The sequence below is a fragment of the Anolis carolinensis genome, unplaced genomic scaffold (assembly GCF_035594765.1).
Source record: "Anolis carolinensis isolate JA03-04 unplaced genomic scaffold, rAnoCar3.1.pri scaffold_13, whole genome shotgun sequence".
Taxonomy (NCBI): Eukaryota; Metazoa; Chordata; class Lepidosauria; order Squamata; family Dactyloidae; genus Anolis; species Anolis carolinensis.
The window spans coordinates 8873045-8900849 of record NW_026943824.1 but is presented as its reverse complement, the minus strand read 5'-3'; the positions used below and the strand labels follow the sequence as shown (position 1 = coordinate 8900849).

The 27805-nt window shown below is 39.8% G+C and overlaps 1 protein-coding gene across 1 annotated transcript; it reads left to right on the top strand.

Annotated features, from left to right (window-relative positions):
* Positions 1-709: 709 nt before the first annotated feature.
* Positions 710-27078, top strand: mosmo (modulator of smoothened). Its single transcript, XM_003229227.3, has 3 exons — positions 710-974; positions 19585-19797; positions 22461-27078. Exons 1-3 carry the CDS (start codon positions 869-871, stop codon positions 22643-22645), a joined length of 504 nt encoding a protein of 167 aa, XP_003229275.1. The 5' UTR covers positions 710-868; the 3' UTR covers positions 22646-27078.
* Positions 27079-27805: the final 727 nt, after the last annotated feature.

The following is a 27805-nucleotide window of genomic DNA, read 5'->3' as shown; positions in this document are numbered from 1 at the left end:
TTATCCAACGCATTTTTGTAATCAATGTTTTCAATATATCGTGATATTTTGGTGCTAAATTCATAAATACAGTAATTATTACATAACATTACTGCGTATTGAACTACTTTTTCTGTCAAATTTGTTGTATAACATGATGTTTTGGTGCTTAATTTGTAAAATCATCACCTAATTTGATGTTTAATAGGCTTTTCCTTAATCCCTCATTATCCAACATATTCGCTTATCCAAGGTTCGGCTGGCCCGTTTAGTGAGACTCTACTGTATATATACATACAATGTATTATATCATGCGACTATATTGCAATATTATTAGTAATATTGCATGTAATATAAATATGCAATTATAATAGTGAATTATAATTATTATTACATTGTATTACATCATATTATTAATATTACATGTATATACAATATATTATAATATTAATATAGTATTATTATATTTTATATCTTATTATTATATTATTTTATTATCATATCCTTTTATTACATTATTTTATTTATATTATATATTTTATATTATGCTATGCATTAGTATAAGCCCCGCCCACTGGCTCCCTTCCCTCGGGTCTAGTTTCCCCTCTCGTTTAGCTGTTCTCTCCTCAGCCCCGCCCATTCCCCCGAAGCCCCGCCCTGATCGATCGTCATCGTGGTGGCCCCGCCCCGTCTGGGGGAAAGTGTGAGGCGCGGGCGGGGGAGCGGGGGAGCTGAGGACGAGGGTTGAACGAGCGAGCCTCTGCTTCCGGGTCATGCGGCTCGGGTTTTGCTTCCGGGCGGGGGGAGGCGCCCGCCATGGAGCCGCGGCTGTGAGGAGCCCCCGGCCCGGGGCCCCCGCCTGAGGCCGGAGGAGAAGGAGGAGGAGGACATGGACAAACTGACCATCATCTCAGGATGCCTCTTTCTGGCCGCAGACATCTTCGCCATCGCCAGCCTGGCCAACCCGGACTGGATCAACACCGGAGAATCCGCGGGTGGGTCGAGGCCGAGTGTTTACTCCCAAGACTGGGCCAACTTGGGCCCTCCATCCGGGGGCTTTCGACTCCCACTCCCGCTATTCCTCACAGCCTCAGGCCCCATGCTTTTCCCCCTCAGCCGCTTAAGCGGTTAGGAATGGTGGGAGTTGGAGTCCAAAACACCCGGATGGAGGGGCCAAGTTAGCCCAGGCCTGGCTCTGTCTTAATGTCAATATGGTGCTTCTCTATTGTGCCTTGGTCAACATGGGAGTTGACCAAAATGGCCATGTTCCAGAAGCATTCTCTCCTGACGTTTGGCCCGCATCTATGGCAGGCTGCCTATGAGGTTGTGAAGTCTGTTGGAAACTAGGCAAGTAGGGTTCATATATCTATGGAATAATGTCCAGGGTGGGAGAAAGAACTCTTGTCTGTTGTGAATGTTGCACTTGGCCAGCTTGATTCAATGGCCTTTAAGCTTCAGGTTATGGCTGCGTCCTTCCTGGGGGAATCCTTTGTTGGGAGATGATTAGCTGGCCCTGATTGTTTCCTGTATGGAATTCCCCTGTTTTTTGAGTGAATATAGAATAGTAGAGTTGGAAGAGACCTCATGGGCCATCCAGTCCAACCTCCTGCCAAGAAGCAGGAAATAGCATTCAAAGCACCCCCAACAGATGGCCATCCAGCCTCTGCTTAAAAGCCTCCAAAGAAGGAGCCTACACCACAGTCTAGGGCAGAGAGTTCCACTGCTGAACAGCTCTCACAGTGAGAATGTTCTTCCTTATGTTCAGGTGGAATCTCCTTTCCTGTAGTTTGAAGCCATTATTCCGCATCCTAGTCTGCAGGGCAGCAGAAAACAAGCTTGCTCCCTCCTCCCTATGACTTCCCTTCACGTATTTGTACATGGCTATCATGTCTCCTCTCAGCCTTCTCTTCTGCAGGCTAAACATGCACAGCTCTTTAAGCCACTCCTCATAAGGCTTGTTCTCCAGACCCTTGATCATTTTAGTTGCCCTCCTCTGGACACTTTCCAGCTTGTCAGCATCTCCCTTCAATTGCGGTGCCCAGAATTGGACACAGTATTCCAGGTGTGGTCTGACCAAGGCGGAATAGAGGGGGAGCATGACTTCCCTGGATCTAGATGCTATATCCCTATTTATGCAGACCAGAATCCCGTTGGCTTTTTTAGCAGCCGCATCACATTGTTGGCTCATGTTTTACTTGTTTTCCATGAGGACTCCAAGAGCTTTTTCACACGTACTGCCATCGAGCCAGGTGTCCTCCATTCTGTTGTTCTTTATTTACTGTCCTGATTTTAGAGTTTCTTCCACCTTGGACCTTTCACAGATATATAAACCCCACTTGCCAAGTTTCCAACAAACCTCACAATCTCTGAGGTTGCCTACCATAGATGTGGGTGAAATGCTTCTGCAACATGGTCATACAGCCCAAAAAACTCACAGCAACCCAGTGATTCCAGTCATGAAAGCCTTTGACAACACAATGTCAGTAATGGAGATTCTCTGTTCTGCCTTGTTCAAGATGAAAGGTGACCAAAATGCTCTTCCAACACTACCATTTCTGGAATGGATAAAACAAAACTTCCAGAATCTAACCGCTAGCATTTTACGTCTATGGAACAAGCGTATGTACAAAATCTTCCAAATTATTCCATAATTACTGCCAAGATACGCCCCAATGTCCGGTATCTCATATCTTCATGAACTGCAGCTTTTCCTTCCAGTTTACAGGACAAGATTTCCCCCATCACATCAGGGGTCATTCACTTAGTGCTGTCACTACGGCTTGAACTCTTTTCTGAGAAGCACCGTTGCATCCCCCGCTGCAAGTGGGATGTCTCCTCTTAGAGCAGACATGGGCCCTTCTGGTGTTTTGGACTTCAGCACCCACAATTCCTAACAGCCGGTAGGGATGCTGCCTTTGGAAGAGCTGTGCTCCTTTCCCGCATGGCATGAACCCATCTCCAAGCTCAGTAGTCACCCATGTATCTGATTCTACAGAGACCATGAAGAAGAAGAAGAGGTGGCAGAATGGGCTTTGTAGGCAAGTCGAATGGCTGACACAATCCAAGAAGTCAGCCATTGCGGAGAAACAGGGAAGCCACTAGCATCCTTCCTATACTTCCTGAAGAGTCTGAGTGATTTTCTGAACTTGAAGAGAACCAGCATGAAACGGTCACAGAAATGGTAGTGTTGGAAGAGCATTTTAGTCACCTTCCATTTTGACCAAGACAGGATAGAGAACCATCATTACTGACTTTGACCTAAAGCCAGGCCTGGGTCAACTTGGGCCCTCCCTCAAGGTGTTTTGCACTCTTAAATCTTCAATACAGGTTCAAAACTGCATGAAATTCCCAGTGTAGATAGGACCAGAGGACATGTTTGGACATGTTTTTTGTTGATCAGTGTATGGAGAATGCAGGGCTGGGGAAAGCTAGACTAGAAGGACCTTTAGTCTGATCCATTAGAATCTTCATATTGTAATTATTAGCAACAGAAATGCCAGAGATGCTTCTTTCTTCTTTACATCAGATGTTATAACCCGACTCGAGCCACAAGGAGAGGAGGGTAAGAATTATTATTATTATTAGTATATCAGAAAATCAATGGGGAATCAGTGTAGCTTCCAAATTTTTCTTAAGTCCAACTCTTCTCAGTAATGCCAGTTGTCCGAGATGATGGGAGAGGTAGTCCACCAACATCTGGAGGGTCACAGATTCCCTACCACTCTGACTAAACCAGTGCAGGCAACATTTGAAATTTATGGTACTATCTACTATTCTTGAGCAAAAGTTTTACCGATGATCTGAGAGAAAAGTAGTGGTTCAGGAAGGCCCATGCAGCATTGTGGAACAAATTGTCTTTCAACGCATACTCAGCCCAGGAAATTGTTTTAGAACTAGGAAAAGCTCTGCTTCTGGTTTTCGCAGAGGTTTCTTGATTTTTCGCCACCCAATTTAGGAGGCAAGAAAGATCTGTTATTTTTGTAATAGTTAAATGACCAGAAAAGAGAAAGCCTTGCGGATTTACTGCAGATCACCCCAGGACATGCCATCAAGTCTTAGGCTGCCTAGTGTCTGCTCCTACTCTAAGCTTTGGAAAGGAAGAATATGAAGTAGATCACAGATAGAGAGGCAAACGTATGACAAATAACTGGGAAGACTGGTTTCCACTGAGAGAGTGAATTTGTGAATGATATACAAAGCGATTTAATTACAGTGGTTTCTGCTTTATCTTTAGAGGATTTGAAACGGCAGTAAAAATCTTGTGTTTTCTGTAGATGTTTTCTAAATCAGGCTGTAAACTGTGTTCTGCCACACTCAAAGGTTATCAGTTTTTTGATTGCATGCAGTGATGCTGCACCATCATAAAATCGGTATTCTTTAACAATAATTTTCCATTATTAATGGGAACAATTCTATAGTAATATGTAGAATAACTGACTATTCAGCGAGACCTTGGTGTTAGCTGGGGTTTAGTTCCAGGGCCCCCTGTGAATACCAAAATCAGTGGATGCTCCTGACGCATTATATACAGTGCCATGGCCCCTTATCTTAAAATGGCAAAATTGAGGTTCTCTTTTTGGAATTTTTGAATATTTTCAAGCCATGCCTAGTAGAATCTGTGGATGCAGACAACATGGGTATAGAGGGACAACTGTATAGACCCAGCATGGTTTCTCCGGGGAGCGTGCAGTCAAAAAGAAAAATACTATTATTCTGTTAGCTCATGCTGAAGAGGATATGAGATGAACAGTGAAAGGGGCAGATGATCTCTGCACTAATCATGTTCTTGAGAGAAAGGAGTCTTAATTACATCTGGATTTGTCAAAGATCAAGCTCTGAGTCTTGGCATCTTCAGCTCAGGCAAATAGTACTTTATAAAACATAATTTTGAATGAAGAGTTGGCGAGAAGTTGCAAACTGGGCTCACACCAAGTGAGGAAACAATCTTGGTTTGCCAGAAGAGGGTGGTCCAAATTGTTACTTTGGAGCCGGTGAATGTAAACAGAACTGAAAAGAATTGTTTGGATCCAGAAGCTGCTTGTGCCAGTGATTTTTCAACTCCCTGTTACAGATCCCTGGAACCTCTGTCCCTGCATCCTGCATTCTCTTTTAAGCTTTGGATGTGATGGGAAGACACAATGAGAAGAGGAATTGCAGGGGCAGCTTCCAGAAGCCAATCCCAGTTCATTGAACCATGGGCTGAAAAGAAAAGTTAGAGCTGGGGTGGAGAACCTCTGATCTTCTTCTTTTCAAGATGTCTTGGCGTGCAGCTTCCAGAAATCCTGGCCAGAGTGGATAGCGGTGAGGGATTAGTAACCCAAAACATTTGAAGTACCGAATGTTTGCCAGTTTTGTGCTGGAAGAAGCCGAGATTGAATGGTTATCATAAACAATGAGACTTAACTTGGCTTTATAGTGGCTAAAATGAAAGACGAAAGAGAAATATCTTTCTTTGGAAAAGAGAATTGAAACATTGTAAAGTAAAAGGTGTGGGTGGGTGGGTTAATCACAGAAATAAGCAACAGTTGTAGCCTTTTTATCTGTCAACATTAGGGTCATCTTTGAAGTGTATTTGCATATGACCCCCAAAGAAAGAAGTGCTTATTATACTATTGCTTAGTTGTATCAAGACAGATTTGGTGTATTTGTTCTGAGAAAGGCTGCTGAGGGAATTGATTTTTTTTCCCCAGCATGATAAATCTTAATTTGATCACTTTGTTTTGTAAATGGGACAGTGAGTAGCAGCCACTTGAAAGGCTATGCTGGGATGTCAGTATGGGTTTTGTTGGTGCTGGTGTTTTTGTATTTCTTGATGTAGTTATAAATGCTAAACGTTTTGTGTGTAGGCGAACTTGCCTAAAATAAGGATTTAAATTGCAGTGCCAGAGGGTACATCAACAAGAATAGATTTAATTAATGCCATGGGGTTCTCTATGTTGATATGTAGTGAGGTTTACCTGAAAGAACAGGTTAACCTGTAGTTCAATAGGATACGTAATCCTCTCTTTATTCTCTTTCTCATAGTTTAAAACCTACCATAATGAGTATCTCCTGACAGCAGACAGGAATATATGTAGGGGGCTGATGTCTCTGTGATTCCACAAAACAGAGATTTAAAAGAGATTCAGGTTCAATATATATAAATCATCAACTGTGTCACTCACATTGATTCCATAATACAAAAAGTTTTATTTTGTTCCTCAAATTAAGTAACTCATTTTAAAATGGTACAGTTTGGTGGGGTTTTTTTGCAATCAAATACTTTACTTGATATTGGAGTTTCGTGGGGGATTGGACTGTGAGGCTTTCCTATAAGTACCTGTTCAAATACAAAATTACTTTCTAACAGACAACATTGCTTGTTCAGTATAACTTTGGAGCAAGTAGTAATTGCACATAGATAATTTCACATAGATACTGCTTTCTGTTATGTGTCTTCAAGTCAACTCCCAGAAATCCCAGCCAATTTACCAGCTGTTAGGATTTCTGGGAGTTGAAGGCCAAAACATCTGGGGAACCCAGGTTGACAACCACTGTCAAAAAGGATGGTAGTTCTCTTACTGTATAAGTAGGATTGCCCCCTTTTACGTGTAGTAAGCTTGCTGCTTATAGTGTGTGCTGGTATAACATGTATTTCACACTTGCTGGTACAGGAACCTGTCATTTTTCCTAAATTTAAAATCGTATTGTGCTATACAACTATAGAATTTATTGCCTCTTACAAGTTTTCTCTTTTAGTCACTTGTCAGTACTTGATGTTTTTTGCTCAAAATTTCCCCATGGTGACAGCAGTTGTTTTCCATTCCTCAGTGCTTTGCTAGTTGTTATTGGTATAGTCATAATAGAACCTAGGCAGAACTTGCACCATTGCTCAACATCAGTGCCCTGGATCATCTGGTGTTGTTGTTATTGTTGTTGTTTTTCTTGGAAAAATCATCGGTTGGCTTAATTTTTGTGAATCTCTTGAGCTTCTGTTTGTGTGGCAACATAACTGTACATCGTTTCTGTTGCACAACCTCTCTATGAGCAGATGCAGAACACTATGAACAGATGCAAAGCACTATTAAATGAAATAGACTTGCTAGCAGCAGCATGATGCAATTTAATAACAGGCAGATTGGGCTATTTTGGGTGAAGAAGAGGACATTCCTTTCTTAAGAATACCCAAAACTTTGGCAAAGCAAATAAGCAATGTATGACCGGCAATAGATATTTGTATTTACAACCCACTTATCTTTGAGACTTGTACCTCCTAGCATCTGGTATAATCTATTCTCTCTAGGGATTTTTTACATCCTCCTGTCAATTCAACGGTGTGCTACCACCGAAGGTTACCATAACATTACATTGGAAGACTTAGAAAATTCCTAGAGAGGATGCCATTGTGAGTTTTTCTGGTGAAAGGTTCTCAGTTGAGTTAACTATTACTACCCACGGTCCCTTATCTGTGGGGATACATTTCAGACTTCATGTAGATATGCAGAACTGTAGATAATTGTGAACCCTATTTAAATGTAGGACTAATGGGCCAAGAATGACGTAGAGCTGCATTGGAGGACCTAGTTCTGTCTTATAGTTTATGGGATATTTTGCTTTTACCTCTGCCAAGTGGCATCCAGCCTGCAAACCATCGTTTGGAGACCCCTGCTTTATGTGTTTGTGCCTTGAGTCTTTCTTAGCATTGTTCCGTGACCTCTTTTTAATTTCACAAGGAACATAACTCTTCAGTTTTAGCCACATGAGCTCTTCATTCACAAAACTGATCATGCATTGACCACAAGTTGAGCCTCGCTCATCAGCTTAAAAAATGACTGCTAATCACTATGCCACTGACTGAAATACACAATTTAGAATCTGACTAGAGCCCCCAGACTATGACTAGTATTAGTCTTTGTACTCTAGAAAAGTTATTATTTTGGAATGTAGGTGCCATGTTGAAAGATGGCTTCCTGGAACTCTAGTTTAAAAGGCATTTTTAAAATAGCTTTGGACTGCTGTAGCTTGCAAAATACACCTTTCTTACAAAGATTGGTCTTCTTCAGCTTCAACGGTAAATTCTCTAGCAGAATTTGAATGAGATTATATATATAATTACATGATAATTATATGTAGGGATGTGTGAGTGTTTGTACCTTGTGGAAATTTAGTGACTTTAAATTAACATAAGCACTTTTTATTTCTCTGTGGGGTTTAGAAGAGATATCTTATTTTAATTTCTTTACACTTAGCATCTTTAAATTAAGCTGTAATTTAATTGTGGGTAATTTGGAAATACTTGAGAATTCTCTTCACACTCCCAGTAAGAACCGAGCCACCGTTTCACACACAAGAAGGAAGGCTTGTGTATCTGTGAAATTGAAATGGATGCCTGTGCCTTCAGCCACTCCTGGCTGCGCCGTACAGCTGTCTTTTGAGCATCTGTTCAGTGGCAACCCACAATATAGAGAGTAGCTGCATTATAACCACTATGAGATTATCATAGACGTTGGAATTTTACTGCTAAATCCCAATGAAGCAAATTCGCAAAATGAGAGGATGCATCACTTAGAGTAGAGCATCTTCTTGTTATGGCCATATTGTTTGCCAAAGATGTGTCAGCCTTGCCATAGTCTTCTTGACTTGTGAGCTGCTATGTCTAAATTGTAAATTCGGCTGTGTGTCTCTTAAATATAATATAGTGCATACAAGTGACCTTGTTCTTCTTCAGATTGAAATAACCCCATAAGCTCCTATATGGTGACATAAATCAGTTATGAATTGTAATGATAGATTTTATCTGGTGATCTGGTTAATCCATTCTTCCTCCTGCACCTTTCGTGTCTTTCAGTTTTCTAAAAGCATTTCCCTTATGAACATCTATTTGTTTATCACAACACAGTGTGGAGGTAGTGTGCCATGAATATTTAAAAAAAGTGCATTAGTCACAGCATTTTCTTTCCATCCTCTTTGTAGGTATTTATAAAGGAGCAGTTGATTTCTTGTTTATGGTACAACTTACTTATTATAACATTGTCTGGGAAGATTTTAACAGGCAAAGAATCTTCATGGGTTTTATTCAAAGACACTCCCATTTAAAGCAACTTGCTCAAGAATTGGCAACATAACACGCATAAAGACCCTTTATGTCCAGATTACTACTTTAGAGCACTAGCTCTAGTATTATCTCTTCCTTTGCTCATCATAGTTAATATTGTGCCAGACGTTCATGCAATGTTTTTCATTACTCAAGGCATTTTTTTCTTATATACACAACTCAATGTAATTAATTGAAACTATTTATATGATGCTGTATGCTCTTATTTCAAGTGTTGGGTATCTGTTGTTCTGGCTTATCCAAGTCACAGTCTGGGAGAGTCGTCCCATACATCCAATAAGGTGAGCCGCAGCCCATTGTGCTCCCCATTTCCTTTTCCCCCTCCCCAAAGTTTTCTGCTCTCATCCAGTGACCTACTTATAAAGCACTTGCAGCCGGCTGGATGGTTTTTACCTCACCCTTGAGGAATTGTGGTTCTAATGAAATCTGTCTTGAGCATTTATGTGGTAATGTAGAATAAATGGGCGTAATAAAGAGAAGACATTATATTGATGATATTAGTTCCATTGTCCCCGAGCTGAGATCAGAATGGCTAAATGAGAGATTTAATATAAATGTTGCTTGCTAATCAGGTTAGGGTCAATATTTGGCATAAAAATGTAATTTTACTCTGTCATTCTAAAAATAATATGCCTGTGAAACAAAGGAGCCTTCATCAGGCCTCCAAAGACGTTCCATAATGCACTGCTGAACGACATTATAGATAGTGGTAATGAAAGCACTCTGAACTCTGATGTGCTGATGATCTGTGAAATTTATAATGAAATTGAAACTGATGTGCTTTATGTAGTACATACAGACATATGCAGTGGCGTTGTCTTTGTAGCAACTGTCCTAATCTAAGCTGATGAAAACTAAAGTTCTTTGGACATTATTGCCATATCCAAAGTAGTTTGCACTTTTTTGCACAAGAATCTTCAGGGCTAAATGTGCTTAAATCCCATAAATGATGAAATATTTGGTTTGATTTTATACCACCCTATTATGGGAATGTCTTTTCTTTGTGTGCAAGATGTCGTTGGCTGCCAAATACACATACAGTTGGATACAGGGTTGTTGTTGTAATGCTGTAATGCACAAATCTATCGGTCCCTCAGCTGTTGTTTTGCTTGCACCTCTTTCTAAATAGCTCATCAATTCGTGGTGACAGAGGGCTGCATACAGTAGTTGGTTGGGTTGTTAAAATTAAAAAACAGATGAACAAAAAATGTACTCAGCAGCAAGATTAGCAACAGATGTTTTTATAACATTATGAAAGCCGTAGTTTACGAGCAAATTAAGTGGAACAGAGCTACAGAAGGGCTGCATTGGGGCCAAATAACTGTGTTTAGTAAAAATTCCACTGCCGCTCACAATAGCATAACAGCTTCAATCTATAGTCTTGCTTTCATTCCAAAGCATTGCCTTCATGGTTACATATTTGGGTTTTCTAATAGTGTTTCAAAAACCAGTGTAATTCAGCGGTTTTCAGAAATAGAAACACGACACCGGTTAAAAAGTGTGAAATCTCTAAATTATGGATGTATTTTACACATCCTTCATTCCTTCAAAGTCTGGGCTCCCGGCACACGCACACTGTCTCTAACAGGTGTCCTTCAGCAGTTTTAAATTTAAAAATCTATCTACATTTTGCACAAGCGTGAACACTGATGAGCATATAGAACTAAATGAATATACCTTGCCAGTGTACATCCATTATGAAAAAGGCAAGTGTGAATGTTGCAATGCCAGCATGATTAGCATTGAATAGCCTTGCACCTTCAAGGCCTGGCTGCTTCCTGCCTGGGGGAATCCTTTCTTGGGATGTGTTAAAAGACGGGAATTCCAGACAAGAAACATTCAGGGCCAGTTAACATCTCCCAACAAAGGATTTCCCCAGGCAAGAAGCAGCCAGGCTTTGAAGGTGCAAGGCTATTCAATGCTAATCAAGCTGGCCAATGGCAATTCCCTCTTTCCTAAATGACATGGTTATTTTATTTATGTCAGAAGCAAACCAAGGGTACAAGTTGTAATGTATTTGAAAACACAAAGTTAAAAGTTTTTTTAATGACATGGTGAATTGGAAACTCTAGTAACCAAAATAAAGCCTTGGCCATGTGTCCAGTATTACATCTTTAATGTACAGCAATAGCATAAAACTGAAAAGTTGTTTGGTGCCAAAATCTATACCAGATGCTGTTTTTCCCCCTCTGTTCTTATTTATTTGTCTGCAGAATGCTAACACTTATGGGTGTGGTGGAATCAAAATTCTCTTTCAATCTTAGTTAAATCTTTTTTTTAAAAAACCAAACCTGTGCATGAATTTCCCCGCATAACCAAACCTTCTCTGTGAGAACAAAGATTTCATATTTTTCTTGTCTTGATTATGCCAACATTGAGAAGAAGTTGGGGGGGGGGGGGGGGGGAGAGAGAGAGCACCCGAGAGCAGTGTTTATGCAGACAGCATCTGTTCTTTCCAGAGAGTTTTTCTCTAGACTTCTGAAAGCCTTTGAATATTACCCTGGGAGCCTAGGAATTCACCCAAACCACCTTGTAATATCATTTTTGTTGCCAAAAGGGTTGAACAGCAAGTGCTGTTAATGTAGGAGTGCTGTTAACCATGCCATAGGGATTCCGCTTGGACAAATACCTGCCCATAAATTGATGTTCATTTTCAGCATTTAGCCTCAGGATAATAAAATAAAATAGTATGAAGGATCAACATGTGTTTTGAGGAAAATGCAGTACTTATATAATTGGGGTGAATTGTGTTGTCTGTCTAGTGGTTCGATATCTCTCAGCATTGGGAACACATTGTCTCCAGATATTGTTGGACTGCAGCAATCCTAGCAAGGACAGCAAATGCTAAGGTCCACATCTTACAGGGGCCACATATTCCTTATCCCTAGCTGAAGTCTATTATGGCCATTTCAATTTTTATTGAAAATTTACTTCTGTCTCACCTGTAGTCACAATACGTTTTTTCCAGTCTCACAGAGGTCCAGACCCACCCCGTTTTTGGTGATCGAAAGTAATGTATTGCCATCCTTTAAATGTGTCTGATTTCAAAGTGTAACTGATCACAGTTTTGAACTAAAAATGGATTTGCAATTTTGAAAATACTTCACTTTCTATTAGATAGACGTTTGTTTTATCATGCACATTTGCCACAATCCCTGTGGTAGCATTATGGCGGTAACTTGTGAAAAGAGAGCCCTGCGGGGAGAAAAAAAAGTTGTTTTGAGTTATAAACTGTGGTTACCACAAACCGTGATTTCATGTGATATATGAATCAGAGCATGGAAATAATATGTTTGGAGCATTGGTCTTAATTTGTTGTGGTTTTTTTTAATAATGAGGAGGAAACTTTGTACTTCATTTTTAGCTTAATGACACTCGCATTTGTTACATTTTTGGCAGCACAGTTGGTTTTGAGCCTGTTCTTTGGCTGTTGTTTTGTCACCATTTCCTCCTAGTTATTGGATAATATGGAGCTATTTAAAGCCAGAGCAGGTTTTTCAGGGAAGAGGTCCTTGTAGACCGCCTGGGACTTCTTTATTTAAAAAGTACCAAGCTAATGAAATAAGGATTTTCATTGCTCATGTTATCAATGACATATTAATTCATGAAGCCACATAATATGAAAACAATTACTAAGTTAATATTTCAGCTATTTTTTAAACAGATTTTCTAAGATCTACTCTGAATTTAGTCAGAACAGGAATCTTGCAGTCAGATAAAAGTGTGGACAGGCTATTCTTGCCTTCTTCTTCATTCTTTCAGTGCGTATTATTTATTACCCAAGTATAAGATAAGTCCTTTGCTTTGAATAATTATTTATAAATAATTATTTATAAATAATGAATAATTATTTTTAGGTATTCCACTTTCTTAGTGCCTTTCTAAGATGGATGATGTGCCAAGAATCTCCAAGGGGATCTGCATTATGTGTAACCTATTACTCTCAGGCTGATACTTTTGTAAGGAGGAGAAGGAATTTGCTTTTCTCTGTGTGTCTGTTCTCTGCTGGGCTGTAGATTGTTCGTAATGATCTGTTTGTAGGATGGTGGGTGGGTGACACAGTTAATGCTATCCTCCCAGCCTTGAGACACTTTGAATAATTCAAAGGTGTTAAGTGGGGAAGAAGCAAGTGCCGCGGTCTGTGTTTTTCCTTCCTTTTTATTGCATGCTCTTCCTTGTTTGTTACCTAGGAAACCAGGCTCGCCTGACATGTTGATGATGAGATGGAGTCTGAACTATTAACTGTCAGAACTATCTTCTATCTCGGCCTAATATTTTTCCCCACTGATTTGCTGAAATTCTTTTAAATTGCCCGGAATTATGTTGCCCTGAAAAATAGAGGGGTCGTCTCATTTTCTCCTCCCATTTCTAATTCATCTGTGAGAATGTAGCGGCAAACAAGTGCAACATTTTAAGCCATGGCCATCATCTCCAAAGTGGTACCTAGAATTAACAGGTTCAAATAGTATGTCTTGAACTGTATTTCCAAAAATACAAGGAATCCATTGGTTGATGACAAAAGTTTGATTTGGATGGTGTGTGTTGTCCACATGAACCAGAAATGTAATGTCTGGTTGTGTGATGTCCTGCTTGGTTCTCCTTCTCTTTCTCCTCCTAATTTCTCATCAGGCTCTCCTGACGGCTTGAATGGGCAGAGTTTACATCTGCCTGCTTCCCTTCTTAGGGAGAGTAGACAGTATGGTTTCTTTCTTGTTCTTTTTGTTTTTTGTTATTGTTTATTTGTTCATTCGCTTCCGACTTTTCGTGACCTCATGGACCAGCCCATGCCAGAGCTCCCATTTGGCTGTCACCAGCCCCAGCTCCATCAAGATCAAGCCAGTCACTTCAAGGATACCATCCATCCATCTTGCCCTGGGTCAGCCGTCCTTCTTTTTCCTTCCATTTTCCCCAGCATCATTGTCTTCTCCAGGCTTTCTTGTCTTCTCATTATGTGGCCAAAGTACTTCATCTTTGCCTCTAATATCCTTTTGTATACCTGCTGTAATATCCTTGGTTTTTTCCACTATCCTTCTCTTTCATGCTTTAAAACTGAGTTTGGGTTAATGTACTGCAGACTAATTCAACCAGAAAAATCAGCCACTGCAGAGCACTTGATGAACCAACCTGGACACAGCATATGGATATGTTTTTAACTTTTGTATTATGTATTTTACTATGTTATGTTATTTATTTATCAGAACTGTTGGTGAATGTATTGTGTCAGGCATTGAATCTTTGCCTATTATTGTAAGCCGCCTTGAGTCCCCTCGGGTGAGAAAGGCGGGGTAGAAATGATGTAAATAAATAAATAAATAAATATTATTTGGGAACACAGAAATGCTGGACCACATTATCTTTAACCCCAAGACTTTGTTGGGTTTATTGCTGCATCTGTCCATCCAGAAATGCTCTTTTAGATCACAGTGGTCTCCTAGTCCCTGGCTGGGAGATGCTGATCAGCATTGCCAGTTTTAGCAATGATGAGTGGGTTGTGCAGAAGGACAACGCTGTTGCTACAACTTGAGACTTTCAAACGAAGCTGGATTAATTCTTCCGTGCAAATTGTCACCTGTAACAGCGCTGCTTGGCCCTCAGGGACCACATTATTGACAATAGGTCTCTACATGTGTAACTGCATGGAAATAAGCATGCCGTCCTTTTGATATCCCCAGTGGAACAGCTTGTCAAAATCCCTATTCTCTTTTCAGTGGAAAACAGAATGTGCTTTTGACACTGTGAAATCATCAAGTCCCAAAGAAACCGGTTCTTTTGAGGGAAGAAGAGCTGTGCTCTGACACAGTTGCTCAATCAAATCGTAGGCAGAACAATGTCTGCTTTTGAGAATCATCTTGAAACAGAGGTTGAATTGTCAGTTACCGACTTCCGATGGACTGGTTTTCCTGTACTGAGATCTAGAAGAGTACAATAAATGGGCCTTTTTCCCCTCTGCAAATGACAAGAAAATGCTTTGTAACATAGTTTGCAGGCCTTTTTATTTTTTTCCATTACAGGGGAGTTCTTTCAGTTAATTCTTCTCATAATCTTGAAAACTGAAAATGCTAAGATAGTCAGAATTTGCATTAATTTGAGAAAAAAATTGGACAAATATTTTGGTTCACTTTTGTAGTCAAAAATGTGATGTCTGTAAGTGGTATCCCTCAAATTTTCCTTTTGAGCAAATTCTCTTCCAGCAGTAAATTCTCTGTACAAAAACTCCAGACAGACCCCTTTCGGTCTCCTACCTAGGAATTTCCACTTGGCCCAAATCTGTGCCCTTAAAGGATCTGAATTGCTAGTAGAGCTTCTTCTGTTTTAATTGATGTATGAGAAAGAGAGAGTGCTGTTTAGCAACTTCCCTAAAATATAAGAGCAATGTACACCTTGTGGTCTTGTGAAAACTCAGAGGGTGATGGATCCATGTTCAAAAAGAGCATTGCATTTACAGTAGAGTCTCACTTATCCAAGCCTCGCTTATCCAAGCCTCTGGATAATCCAGGCCATTTTTATAGTCAATGTTTTCAATATATCGTGATATTTTGGTACTAAATTCGTAAATACAGTAATTATAGCATAACATTACTGCGTATTGAACTACTTTTTCTGTCAAATTTGTTGTATAACAGGATGTTTTGGTGCTTAATTTGTAAAATCATTACCTAATTTGATGTTTAATAGGCTTTTCCTTAATCCCTCCTTATTATCCAAGATATTCGCTTATCCAAGCTTCTGCCGGCCCGTTTAGCTTGGATAAGTGAGACTCTACTGTATTTGTTTACTTGTATTATACTATAGAGATGGAGAAACTGAAGAAAAGAATGATGGAAAACAGAATTTGCTTTTGACACTGTCAAAAGTTGGATCAGGTTCCCTATTTTAAAAAAGGCTAAAGCATTTGCATCTCTTAGTTTGGAGGAAGGAAAGGGATTTAAATAAGAAGGACCTCATATTGCATTTTCTAAACCTTTTTGTGGATGGATTCAGTAGCAAAAAAGACTGAAAACAATTCATGGTTTGTCAGCAGCACATGGTAACTAATGGAACCTCCTAATGAAATAATGAAAATAATGATACTTTGTATTTATTTAGTAACTTCAGTGTTCAGAGTGGTTCTCTGTATACCGTAGTATCCTGATAATCTTTACAGCAGCCCTGTATTGGAAAGGGAGGCGGTGCCTTAGTTTAGGTTGCATATGGAGTTTGCAGCTGTAATAAGGGTTGAAGCCACCATACTGAATCACAGCATCCTTTCTGCTGTTGCTCTAAATACAGTTGGTGAAAACCATATGGGAACACTGTTCTCAACTGTTGAGCTCTGAAGAAAATCCTACAGGTTGATAGACTAGATGGACTTTAATCTGGCTGGAAGGTTCTTGTGTTTGCTAGAGTCAGCTTTCTTCTAACTCTGCAGCTGAACAGACATTGCTGAATTATGTCAAATAGCAGCAGTCTGAAACTTGCAATCTGACTTTGCCTGTCTTAGTGGTGGGTGTGAGTGAGAAAGCCCTGCATTCATTGATCTGGAACCTATATTCCCTAGAGATGCTGATGCTTCCACTTGGCTCTTGCAGAACAAACACCAGCCATCACTTTGGTCAGTGGCTTGGCTTTGGAAAGTAAACTAGTTTCCTCTTAGGAAACCACAAAATATAAAGCTCAACTATGTTTCTACTCCAGATCAAATCCCAAGAAGCCTCCTTTCCCCCTTCTAGGTCATTTATACCTTACATATGTGTGTGTATGTATACATATATGTATGTGAGTATGCCTCTGTATGTATATATCCATTATTTTTGCCCTTTTAGAAATAACACCTTGATTTTGCATTGATAATCCTCTGAACTGACACAAGTTATTCTATATTTAAGAGGCTTAAATTATAAAGATGTCTATTCTAATTGCATTGAAAGGAAATTTGAGCAATTTAAAATGGCATGGTTGACAATCCAGTTCAGTGTTCTTTCTTAAGCTGATTAACTACATCATTTATTTTGTATAGTCTTTCTTTAAACAGCAAAGAACGGCTAAAATTCTGCAACGAACGAGTCTACCGTTGTGTGAACAGAAAACTGTGCAGATAGTCTTCTGATCTGATCATGCAGGGTTGTGCTTGAATGGGGAAGGAGGGGAAAGAACAAATCAGTGGTTAACTTGCTCCCTTTCTGTTTTGAGTACTCGCCCTGTGTGAACCTCTTCTTGCCCCAAATGTTATATTCCATTCCCTGCTGGACAAAGATCTCCTTCTTTGTTTTCTGGATCTGCACTTGTGGATATCCTCATTTGCCCCACCCCAGAGCAACCATTGGGGAAAATGTTTCATAGAGCAAGCGGGAAAGAAATTAAGAAAAGAGTTATAGGCTTGCATCCTGATGCAAATCAGACAAATAGCAGAAATGATAATTTGTTTAACTTGCAGCACTGAAGGACATGTTGTATCACAGACAGTTTCAAGGCATCTAATCATGTGTTTCTTAAATGCAATAACTGTAATTCAATCAAACCCAAATCCTTTGCTTTTAACTAATATGAAACACATGATTATGTATTTATTTTGTGTTGTATACACAAAGGCGTGTTACACTGATCTATTTTTTTTTCTGAATCGATCCAATGTGGTACAAATCTTCCATTGCATATGAAGATTATTCATCACACAGCCATCTTTTGTTAATTAACTTGCCCTAATTTCCTGGAAAAATGAGGGCTGTACACTATGCCAAACCATTAGGACATGTGTAACAATTGAAATAGTTGTGATTGTCTGCAATTTTCAAAGCTGTGATAAGCCATCTTTCTCATTTGGCCACAATCTGTGGATCTCTCCGATGTAGTTGGAAATGTTCAGAAACTGATTCAAAACATGCATTCTTTAAAGGAACGAATTGTGAACTGTGGATAATATGAAGACATGTGGCACTGCTGCACGTAACTTGGAACATCCTCATAGTTGCCTGTCTTCAGATGAATTCTTTAGCAGGGGCATCATCTCATCAGTGTTTCTCTGAGTTTTTCTTTTATGACCAGCACTGTCCTGCTCAATTATTATTATAAGGAAAGTATTATCACATGTTGATGTGGGAGGAGCTACATGCAGAAATGAGACAAGCTATGTGTATTTTTACATTGTCACCCAAAGGATAAATGAAGCTGCTGACCAGGCAAGAGACTCCTCACATGGAAATATATATGAGACTTGAAGAAAAATAGATGAAGCTTTTTTAGCAATATGATATTGAGGGGTTGTCTAGATTCATTGTTAAATGCATTCCTCAAGGCCACCACAGTTATAATTGTTCATGATTGATTATAGTTGGGGTGTGAATGTGTGTTTGGGACCAATGTTGGATTTGAGATTTTGCGCATTCCATTCTACAGTAGGAATGGCTGCAAGATATTGGGAAGTTTTCATTTGCATTTTAAATGAATAGCATTTTAAATAAGTCAACCTCAGACTGACGCTGATTGGTTTGAACTAACCAAAATTAGGATTAATAAGCTTGACTTTTGGAAATAATACTGAATTGTGGTTAATATAATATGGAAACTTTTAGTCTTCTGACTGTGCCAGAGGTGGGAGTGTGCGTGAGGCCAAACCACCAAACATTAGTTTAGTACTACATGAGAAGGCAAGCAGCGCATTATGCATTTAATTGAACTCTTACTCTACTCTGTCCTTTCCCAATTGGATATAAGGAATTATACAGGTTTGGTTTAATTAAGGAGAGAGAGTAAGAGGTAGGGAGTCTGTGACTCTTTGTATATTTTTGGACTATGATTTATATCATTCCTGATTGTTGGTCATGCATGTTATGGCAGGTAGCAACAACACACAGAGAGCCACAAACCCCGTCTCTCATCAGAGAACATCACTGAGTTACTGCAAACATTAAGTCTCCTTCACTATCTAAAATAGACCTTTCCAAACATTTCATGTTGGTAACACACTTTTTAGACATTTTGCAACACAGTACTTCAGTTTCACTAGCAAACTGGAGGTTAAACCAACTCCTTTTAAGAAACACGGACACGTACATAAATTGTAAGAACAAAATGTTTAGAGATGCAGAATATCTCATGAAAATATTTCATTTATATTTTTTAAAATGTATGATTTGTTACGTATTTCACATAGTGCTTTCTTTTTACTTCACACGACACACTGCACATTGCTACTAACACACTAAAGTGTCACGACACACAGTTTGGAATGCTCTGATCTCAACGTTTAAAGCAGTGGCTGCTAATTATAATTTCCAGATTCAGAGGCCACATGCTACTGAATGTTAACTTCTAGGAAGCCGTAGTGGGTGAGTACTGTTGGCTTTATTGTCCTGCTTTGTAGGCATCTAATAAGTCTTTGTGAGGAGAGAAAATTCTGAATTGAAACTGAATTTTGCTTCTGATATAGCAGGATTCTTCTAAATATTGTCATTTCTAAAGGAGGAGAGAAATGGACACAGTCAGGATCTGCTTTCCCTGAAACCTCCATTAATGGCTTGTGTGTGTCATTTCAGGTGCTCTCACAGTTGGCCTTGTGCAACAGTGTCAAACCATTCATGGACGTGACAGGACCTGTATCCCTCCTCGGTTGCCTCCTGAGTGGGTCACCACCTTATTTTTCATCATCATGGGCATCATTTCACTGACTGTCACATGTGGCTTGCTAGTGGCTTCCCACTGGCGAAGAGAAGCAACTAAATATGCACGCTGGATAGCATTCACTGGAAGTAAGTGTCCCCTTGTGTGACTCCAGAATAGGTATGGGATGCAGGCCAAACTTCAGAGTCACCTTGTCTTTTGGGATGTCAGCAGAAGAGGATGCTTGCCTGCCCTGCAGTGTCTGGAGCTGCTTCCAAGCTTTTCAGATCCTTCTCTCCCCATGGGAGCCTGAAGCTTCTTTGTGTACAGAAAGCATCTATATTCCGGCTGTTCATCCTCGCCTCTCATCTACTGAAGGACAGATAACCAAGCTAGCATTTTCTGTCTTTGCAAAAGGTCAAAAACCACTGCCTGGACACCCCTATTCTGCTAGTTTGTCATAAGCACAGTATTTTTATTTTCTTTATTCTTATATGTCATAAGCAAAGTAAACTGAATATTTCTTAATAACGCAATAAAATAATTGTTCTAAAAGTCAGACATTAGTTTACAGACAGTGACAATAGCAGTAGCAGTCATTTGCAGTCGCAACCATGCAAGCTAAATAGGACTTCTACCTTCCAATTCTGGATGCTGGGGGAGAGGCTAATGGAAATAGCAGGGAAGAGTTTCTGCCACATAGCCTAGCAGTGGTCTTGCTAGCTTCTGGGAAGAATATTGGTTCCCAGGAGTATGTAGTAGCACACAAAGTTCTGAAATATCCAGTTACTTTTAAGTAGCAGATGATGGAGTAAAACCCTCCACCCAAGAGTTGAAGAACCTTTGCCAGTCAGTAGATGGACTAACTAAATAGACTTAACAGTGTGATCTGGCATAAGTCAGCTTCTGTATTCCAGGGGTGGAGACATTTTCTCCTTCTAGATGTTTTTGCCTGCAGCTTTCAGCAGCTATTCCCAGCATGGCCAACAACAGTAGAGTTGAAGGTCTTCTCGAAAACACCAAGAAGACCAAAAATCTTCATCCCTTCTATATCCTATTCTTTTGGGTACAGGATCCTAAACTAGATCCAACAGGGCAACCCTTGATGTTGTTAAGAGGAAGGTGATGTAATTCTATGTGGAAAAAGTGGCTGGACAAAGTAGAATTTTACCGTTTTTGGTTTACACCAGTGACTTTGTCCCATTTTAGATTTTGAGGAATCGAGGGGAAGGTTTGCCGATATCTGTTGTAGACCATCCTGAGTCCCCTCAGGGAGACAGGATGGAATATAAATTATTATTATTATTATTATTATTATTATTATTATTATTATTATTATTATTATTATTATTAAGGACTTCTCTGCTCTGAGCTGCTGCACATCCCAAAATAAAATTCTGTTGGTAGTGTAGGCAAATAAAAGCCTGGTTTTGCCATGCTGTGGAGTAAAGTGGAAGAATAGACCACACCACTTTAGGCTGCAGATGAATGAGCCTCTCTCACAAGGAAGCTTGCCTGCTGTGTTCTGAGAGAGGCTCCTTTATTTTTTGGATGTAGTGTTTTTTTCTGTGCAAGGAGTTAGGTTTCTTTCAACATAGAAGAATAATCAAAACTGATATCTACCACTTCTCTTTTGAAGTACTCAATCCATTTTATCACCCTCGTTCACCTCACTCTGCATGCATGTGGAGACCCAGCATGCATTCGATACTAATGATAAAGTTGCACTAAATTTAGATGCAGAGAGCCAAGAATGATATTTCACTGCCCTTGCCACTTAAAAATCTGCCAATGTGAACAACAAATACAATTGTGCAGTCGCTTTACAGATGGCAAAGCTGGAAGCTGTTTAGATTAGGGACTTTGGTAAAGTACCCCTTGATGTTTTAAATAAGTGGTTCCCAGTGGTCACAGTAATTATGTCAATGTTTATTATGGTTGTGTTATATGTTTTGTACTGGTAATAGACTTTTTTACCTATGTTGGAAACCGCCCTGAGTCCCTTTGGGGAGATAGAGCGGTATATAAATAAAGTTTTATTTATTATTATCCCAACCTTTGGGCCTCCAGGTGTTTTGGACTTCAACTCCCAGAAATCACAGCCAACTTACCAACTGTTAAGAACTGTGGGAGCTGAAGTCCAAAACACCTGAAGGCCCAAAGGTTGGGAACCACTGTTTTAAATGCATCCTTTTCCCCATTAGCATCATTCCTCTAGTATTGCATAAATGGAAAGCTTTAAGCTCCCTCTAGTGGTATGGTTTAACTGAGTCCTAATAAAGCGAATTAAGCCTTTTTGTTACATTTCAAATTTGAATGGGAATGCTATCTCTTTTGGGCAGGTGTTCAGTGGTTATAGTCACTTGCCATTTATTGCATGCGAAACCATGAGCCTCCAAGTTTGTTTCAGACTATTAATGCAGGGGGGCTTTTTTGGTCCACACAATTGTGCATCTCTAACTTCTCTGCTCATTGAAAGAATAAAAGTTCATATAAATTTTTAAAACATTGTATGACAAAATAGCAAAGACCCCAGCAGTCTAAAAATAATAAAAATCTTGTAATTTGTTGTTTATGTATAAGTCTGATTAAAACTTACTTCAGAAAAAAATTATTAAAGTGGACTGGGCATATAAAAGGAAAGGCAGGCTACGACTTAGTGTGGTCCCCAGGTACTTTTGTAATCCGGGATGGAGTGAAAGTCCCAAAGACTGTGTGGTTTTGGTGCTGTAAATTGTCACCCTGCCTCATCTCCTTGGATTTCATTAACCTGTTTCTTTTCTCTCTCTCTCTCTCTGTCTTTTCCTCACAGTGGTCCTATTCTGCATGGCAGCCCTAATTTTCCCCATAGGATTTTACATCAATGAAGTGGGAGGCCAACCTTATAAACTGCCGAACAACACAGTCGTTGGTTCCTCTTACGTACTGTTTGTTTTATCCATTTTCTTTACAATAGTGGGACTTCTATTTGCTGGCAAAGTATGTTTACCGGGCTGACGAACATCTAGCTGCTGCACCGTTCAGTCATGAAGGAGAGTAGGACGCCCTACGCATTCTCGGGAGGATGCCAGTGTCGGGCTGTTGCCCACCTAACCAGAAGGAGGAGGTCTCTGTTTTCACTATGCACTTTGGATTTTTTTAAGATTTTTATTTTATTTTTACAATGGAGAGCCTTTCCCATAACCAAATACAGACAATCTTGACTCATCTCCTGAGCATCTGGATGCGGTCAAGTGTGCACTGTGATAGGAACTCGCGTAGGAGGAGAATTTATTTTCTACATAACCGAGCAGCGTTATTGTGCCGTCGCCCCTCTCCACATCGCTGTACTGTACCCTGAAAAGAAAATATGACAATTTTGAAAATCTCAAAAAGTATTTATGGACTTTGGTTGACCAGAGGTTTGCCAAGGGAGTTGGAAGTGGGGCTGGCCTCACTCTCTTTAGGAGATTAGAGTCTTCTTTCTGTAGGAGGCAAGAAGTGTTTGCCATCAAAAACAAAACAAGCGAAGAGATCAATGTTACACTAACTACACCCTGAAGCCAATAGATCAAAAGGTATTCTTGGAAACTGGTTACAACAAAACGCTCATCTGCCACTGACCCCAACCCTGCAATCTGTACAAACACCAAGGAACTTTGTGGGGCGGGGAGGGAAGGTGGCTGGGAATTTTTCCTTATATTTATATAAATATATATATATATTTTGCTGATGCAGTATGCAGAATGTGTATACATATATATGTATATATATAGAGACACAAACAGACAGACAGACAAGACAGATACACACACACACGCAAACATACACAAGTTCCTTAAAGAGTATTCTTGGGAGCTTCACTAGCAAAACACTGTGGTGTGAAAAACCTAGAACTGGATAAGGAAAAAAAAAAAAGGGGGGGGGAGAAAACAAAGCCATTTATCTGAAGGCTGCATAGCTGGGGAAGTCTTCAGTTTACCTCATTCTTTGTAGCAGCCCTTGGTTTTAACTGGTTTTTTTGTAATAGGTACAACAACTCCACGCCTTCCTAGGTGCAATTTTAAGTTAAGCTAAGACGGTTCATTTGTTTTTCTTTGTATGGTAATTTATTTGTATATTGGGAATAGAAGGTGAAATCATGTCATGCTCTTTAACAGTCCCAACCTCGTAACGGGAAATTACACTACTTAAATTATGGGCAACTGTTACGTTCTGGAGGTGGGTATCTCTCCCCACACCCCGTTGTCTTTACTTGTTATATTCATGTTGGCTGAAACATAGGAACATACTTTCGTGTTCAGATCAAAAAGAACAAGATGATGAATTGATGTTCTGTTTGGGTCCTTCATAATGCACAAAAATTGTGTTCCCACCCATGTCTTCTCGCAAGCTAATCTTGCTCACTCCACTCGGCTGCAGGGCAATTCGCAGTTGTGTCAAGGGAGTGTTTAGTATTCTACCAAAGGTGACAGCTGGCCTACAGTGGCCAGAAAGGGACATTTGAGCAACTGCCTCTTGTCAGTGTCCTGAGTAACACTACTTACCAACCTGTCAACATTAATAGTTCTTTCTTGACACATCATTGGTCATAGGCAATGTGTTTTGACCTCCTGCTAAGGCAGATTGCATTGGTAAATGCCTGATACCAACTCTATCCAGTTCAGTATCAAATGCTTATTTCTTTTGAACTAGTGATCCGAGAGAGATTGGGGCCACGGGATAGCTTTGAAGTCAATTTCTTACAGCAACAACTACAGTAGAAGTCACTACAAATTGTTAGGGGAATATTGATATATACTTGCATTATAACATGCTGTGGTGCTCCCTCCCTAAGGAAAGAGCTAACATCTGCACAAATATTATATGTGTGTGTTGAGATACGCCATCATCTCAGCAGAAGAATGTTGGATTTACTTTGGATTAGACAGCATTCTTGGCTAGTTGTATGGAAAATGTGTAGCAAAATGTGGGGCTCTCTGTGGTAGAATAAGTTCCAAATGCTAAATGAAAAATCATGTAAACTTTCCCAGTTGTTGCAAGGGATTCACTTCATGTTATCAAACTGTCTTCTCTGTCAACTGTATGAATGATTGACATGACACACCCCGAATATGTAACTGCTTTTTGTTTTTTGAGTGTTTGAAGTCCAATTGGTTCACTCAGCTGGCTGATGAATTCTTACAAAAAAAAAAACCCTTGTGAAGTCTAATGTGTTTTCCTAAAATATGCCCCTGTCCAGACTTGCTTATCTTCAATTTGGAAATGTGCTTTGCAAAAATACATCATGTGGAGAAACTGGGTCTTGTAAATGGAAAGGGCTCAGAAGAACCTTGAAACCTTGAGCTGAGATGAGAAAATTGCACTCCAGGGACTGATACTTAATCATGGATGCTTATGCCAATAAATAATGTTCGTTTCTCTGTCCCAGGTGGGGGAAAGGCTGAGCGCTAATTGTAGTCGCCAGGACCTTTTATGATAAAAATGTCTTCCTCCAAAGATGTATTGCAGATAGTTCCATGGAGTCCTTGAAGTCTTTCATGGCCAGAATCATTGGGCTGCTGTGAGTCTTTTGGGCTGTATGGCCATGTTCCAGAAATTTTCTTTTTTGACTTTTCGCCCACATCTGTGGCAGGCATACTTCCCAACCTCTGAGGATGCCTGCCACAGATGTGGGCGAAATGCCAAGAGAGAAAACTTCAGGAATATGGCCATACAGCTCAAAAGACTCACAGCAACCCGTTGAGAGATCTTTCTCTTTCCTGGAGCTCTTCTGCCATCTTGCTAGGTTTGCTGATAGTGTTTCTGTCCCAGGGTTTGTAGTGGCAGCCTGCCATGTAGTGCCGTCCAACAGATCATAAAGTGGGAAAATGTGTGTCTATGCTGCCTTATGGGAGAGAGGTGCAAGCCCTGAACCACGTGTTTGCAATGCTTAGCAAGGAGCCAGGAGGAGGTCCAAGAGAAATGGGGCAAGGCATCCATGCTGCATTGTTAAGCAAACTGGAAGCGCTCCAAGAAATCAGTTCTCTACGCAAATGCAGGCCGCCTCTTAAGTGGCCATTGTGTTTAGGAGAAAGCATCATTGTAGGACTGTGCTTCCCAACTTTTGGTCCTCCGGATGTTTTGGACTTTGACTCCCACAATAGGCTGGGATTTCTGGGAGTAGAAGTCCAAAACAACTGGAAGACCAAAGGTTGGGAACCACTGTTGTAGGAGAATGACGAAGAAAAGAAATCCCCACCTATTTGAATGCTACAAACTCAAACTGGAGAAAAACACATACCCTTTGCCGCATGATGTTATTAATTTGTATTTCTTTTTCTATTTCTGTGATCATGGAGCACGTCCAGTCTGTGAGTGGAAGTTTGACCCATCTGCAGGCACTTCCCCAACTACCCACAGCTAGCAGAATGCATTAAATATTTGGCTTTTGGGTACGTCCCAACGACACATTGAATTATTCCCAACTTTTGGGTTTGTCCCAATGACACATTTAATTATTCTATTAAGGGGGGGAGAGAATTATCCTTACAGCTGTTACAGAAAGGGAGCCAAGGGGAAGAGAGAGGATCAATAGTGATTTTAAGCAAAGTCACAAACAATGCAGTATTATTAATTTATAGCGGAAAGACCATATCTTGTATGCTGTATATAAAACAGAGTTTTATGGTGCAGTTGTTCGTCAAGCTTCTGTCTGTTACTTTACAGGAGAGGGGAATGTTCAGAGCAGGCGTGAGTAAACTTTGGCCCTGCGGGTGTTTTGGACTTCAACTCCCATCATTCCTAACAGCCTCAGGCCCCTTCCTTTTCCCCCTCAGCCACTTAAGCGACATGCATCCACCTCCACTGAGGTGTAAAGCAGACTGACTACAAAATGGAGTTCTGAGTCTGAATATGCTCAGTATAATCAAATGTCTATAACAATTCCCACACCACACACTTAAGCAGCTGAGGGAGGAAAGGAAAGGGCCTTAGGCTGTTAGGAATGGTGGGAGTTGAAGTCCAAAACACCTGGAGGGCCAAAGTTTGCCCATGCCTGGTCCAGACCAGACTCTGCTACATCTCTATCCATCCCAATCCCAAAGTGTATTTCACTCTCTGCTTGGCCTGATTTTAAAGTTTGCAAAAATCTGTGAAACATTGGGGTGGAAATGAAGGCAGTTGTATTTTCAAGGAGATCTCTTTGCTTGAGAGTTCCTCATTTTGCCCTAGAAGAGCTCAATTCTGGCCCCAGGTATTTGCTGACGTCTCTTCTTTCCCTCAGCCCTCTTACTGCATTTGCTGCCAACCTGCAACTGCTAAGGATTATTTTCTAATTGGCTCAGACATCTTTTTGCCATTGATTTCCAGACAAAATATGAATACAAACTGTACAAAATTGACATAATTTTCTTCACTTGTATTTTTGTTATTGAGCAAGTTTATCAAAATAAATTGTCTACTTAATGAAACACATGTGGCTTGGTGGTGATGATTGTGATTATTATTGAGTGTTGTGGCAAGTACATTCTCAGGCTGCGTATTATTTATTATTACTGTATATACTTGAGTATAAGCCTAGTTTTTCAGCCCTTTTTTTAAGACTGAAAAAGCCCCCCTTGGCTTATACTCGGGTGAGGGTCCTGGTTGGCTTATGTTTGGGTCAGCTTATACTCGAGAATATATGGTACATTTATTATTTTTCTCTATTATTATTGGTATTATTACATTTATTATATTTCTCTGTTATTGTTGCTACTATTACATTTATTTTACTCTATTTTTATTATTATTAATATATTTATTATTTCACTCTGATATTATTATTTATTATTTTACTCTATTTATTACTACATGTATTATTTTCCTGTATTTATTATTATTATTATTATTATTACATGTATTATTTCACTCTATTATTATTAAAAGGATACATAAGCATATTTACATTGAAGAAGATGAGAATAATGATTTAATCAGAGTTGGACAATCTTATCTTAAATTAGAGCTTTATGTAAATATTCAAAAACATTTCACCTACTGATGCCTCAATTCATGTAATTTTATTGGTATCTCGGCTTATACTGGAGTCAATGTTTTCCCAGTTTTTTTGTGGTAAAATTAGGTGCCTTGGCCTATATTCGGGTCGGCTTATACTCAAATATATACGGTATGTTTATTATGATGATGTCGGAGCCC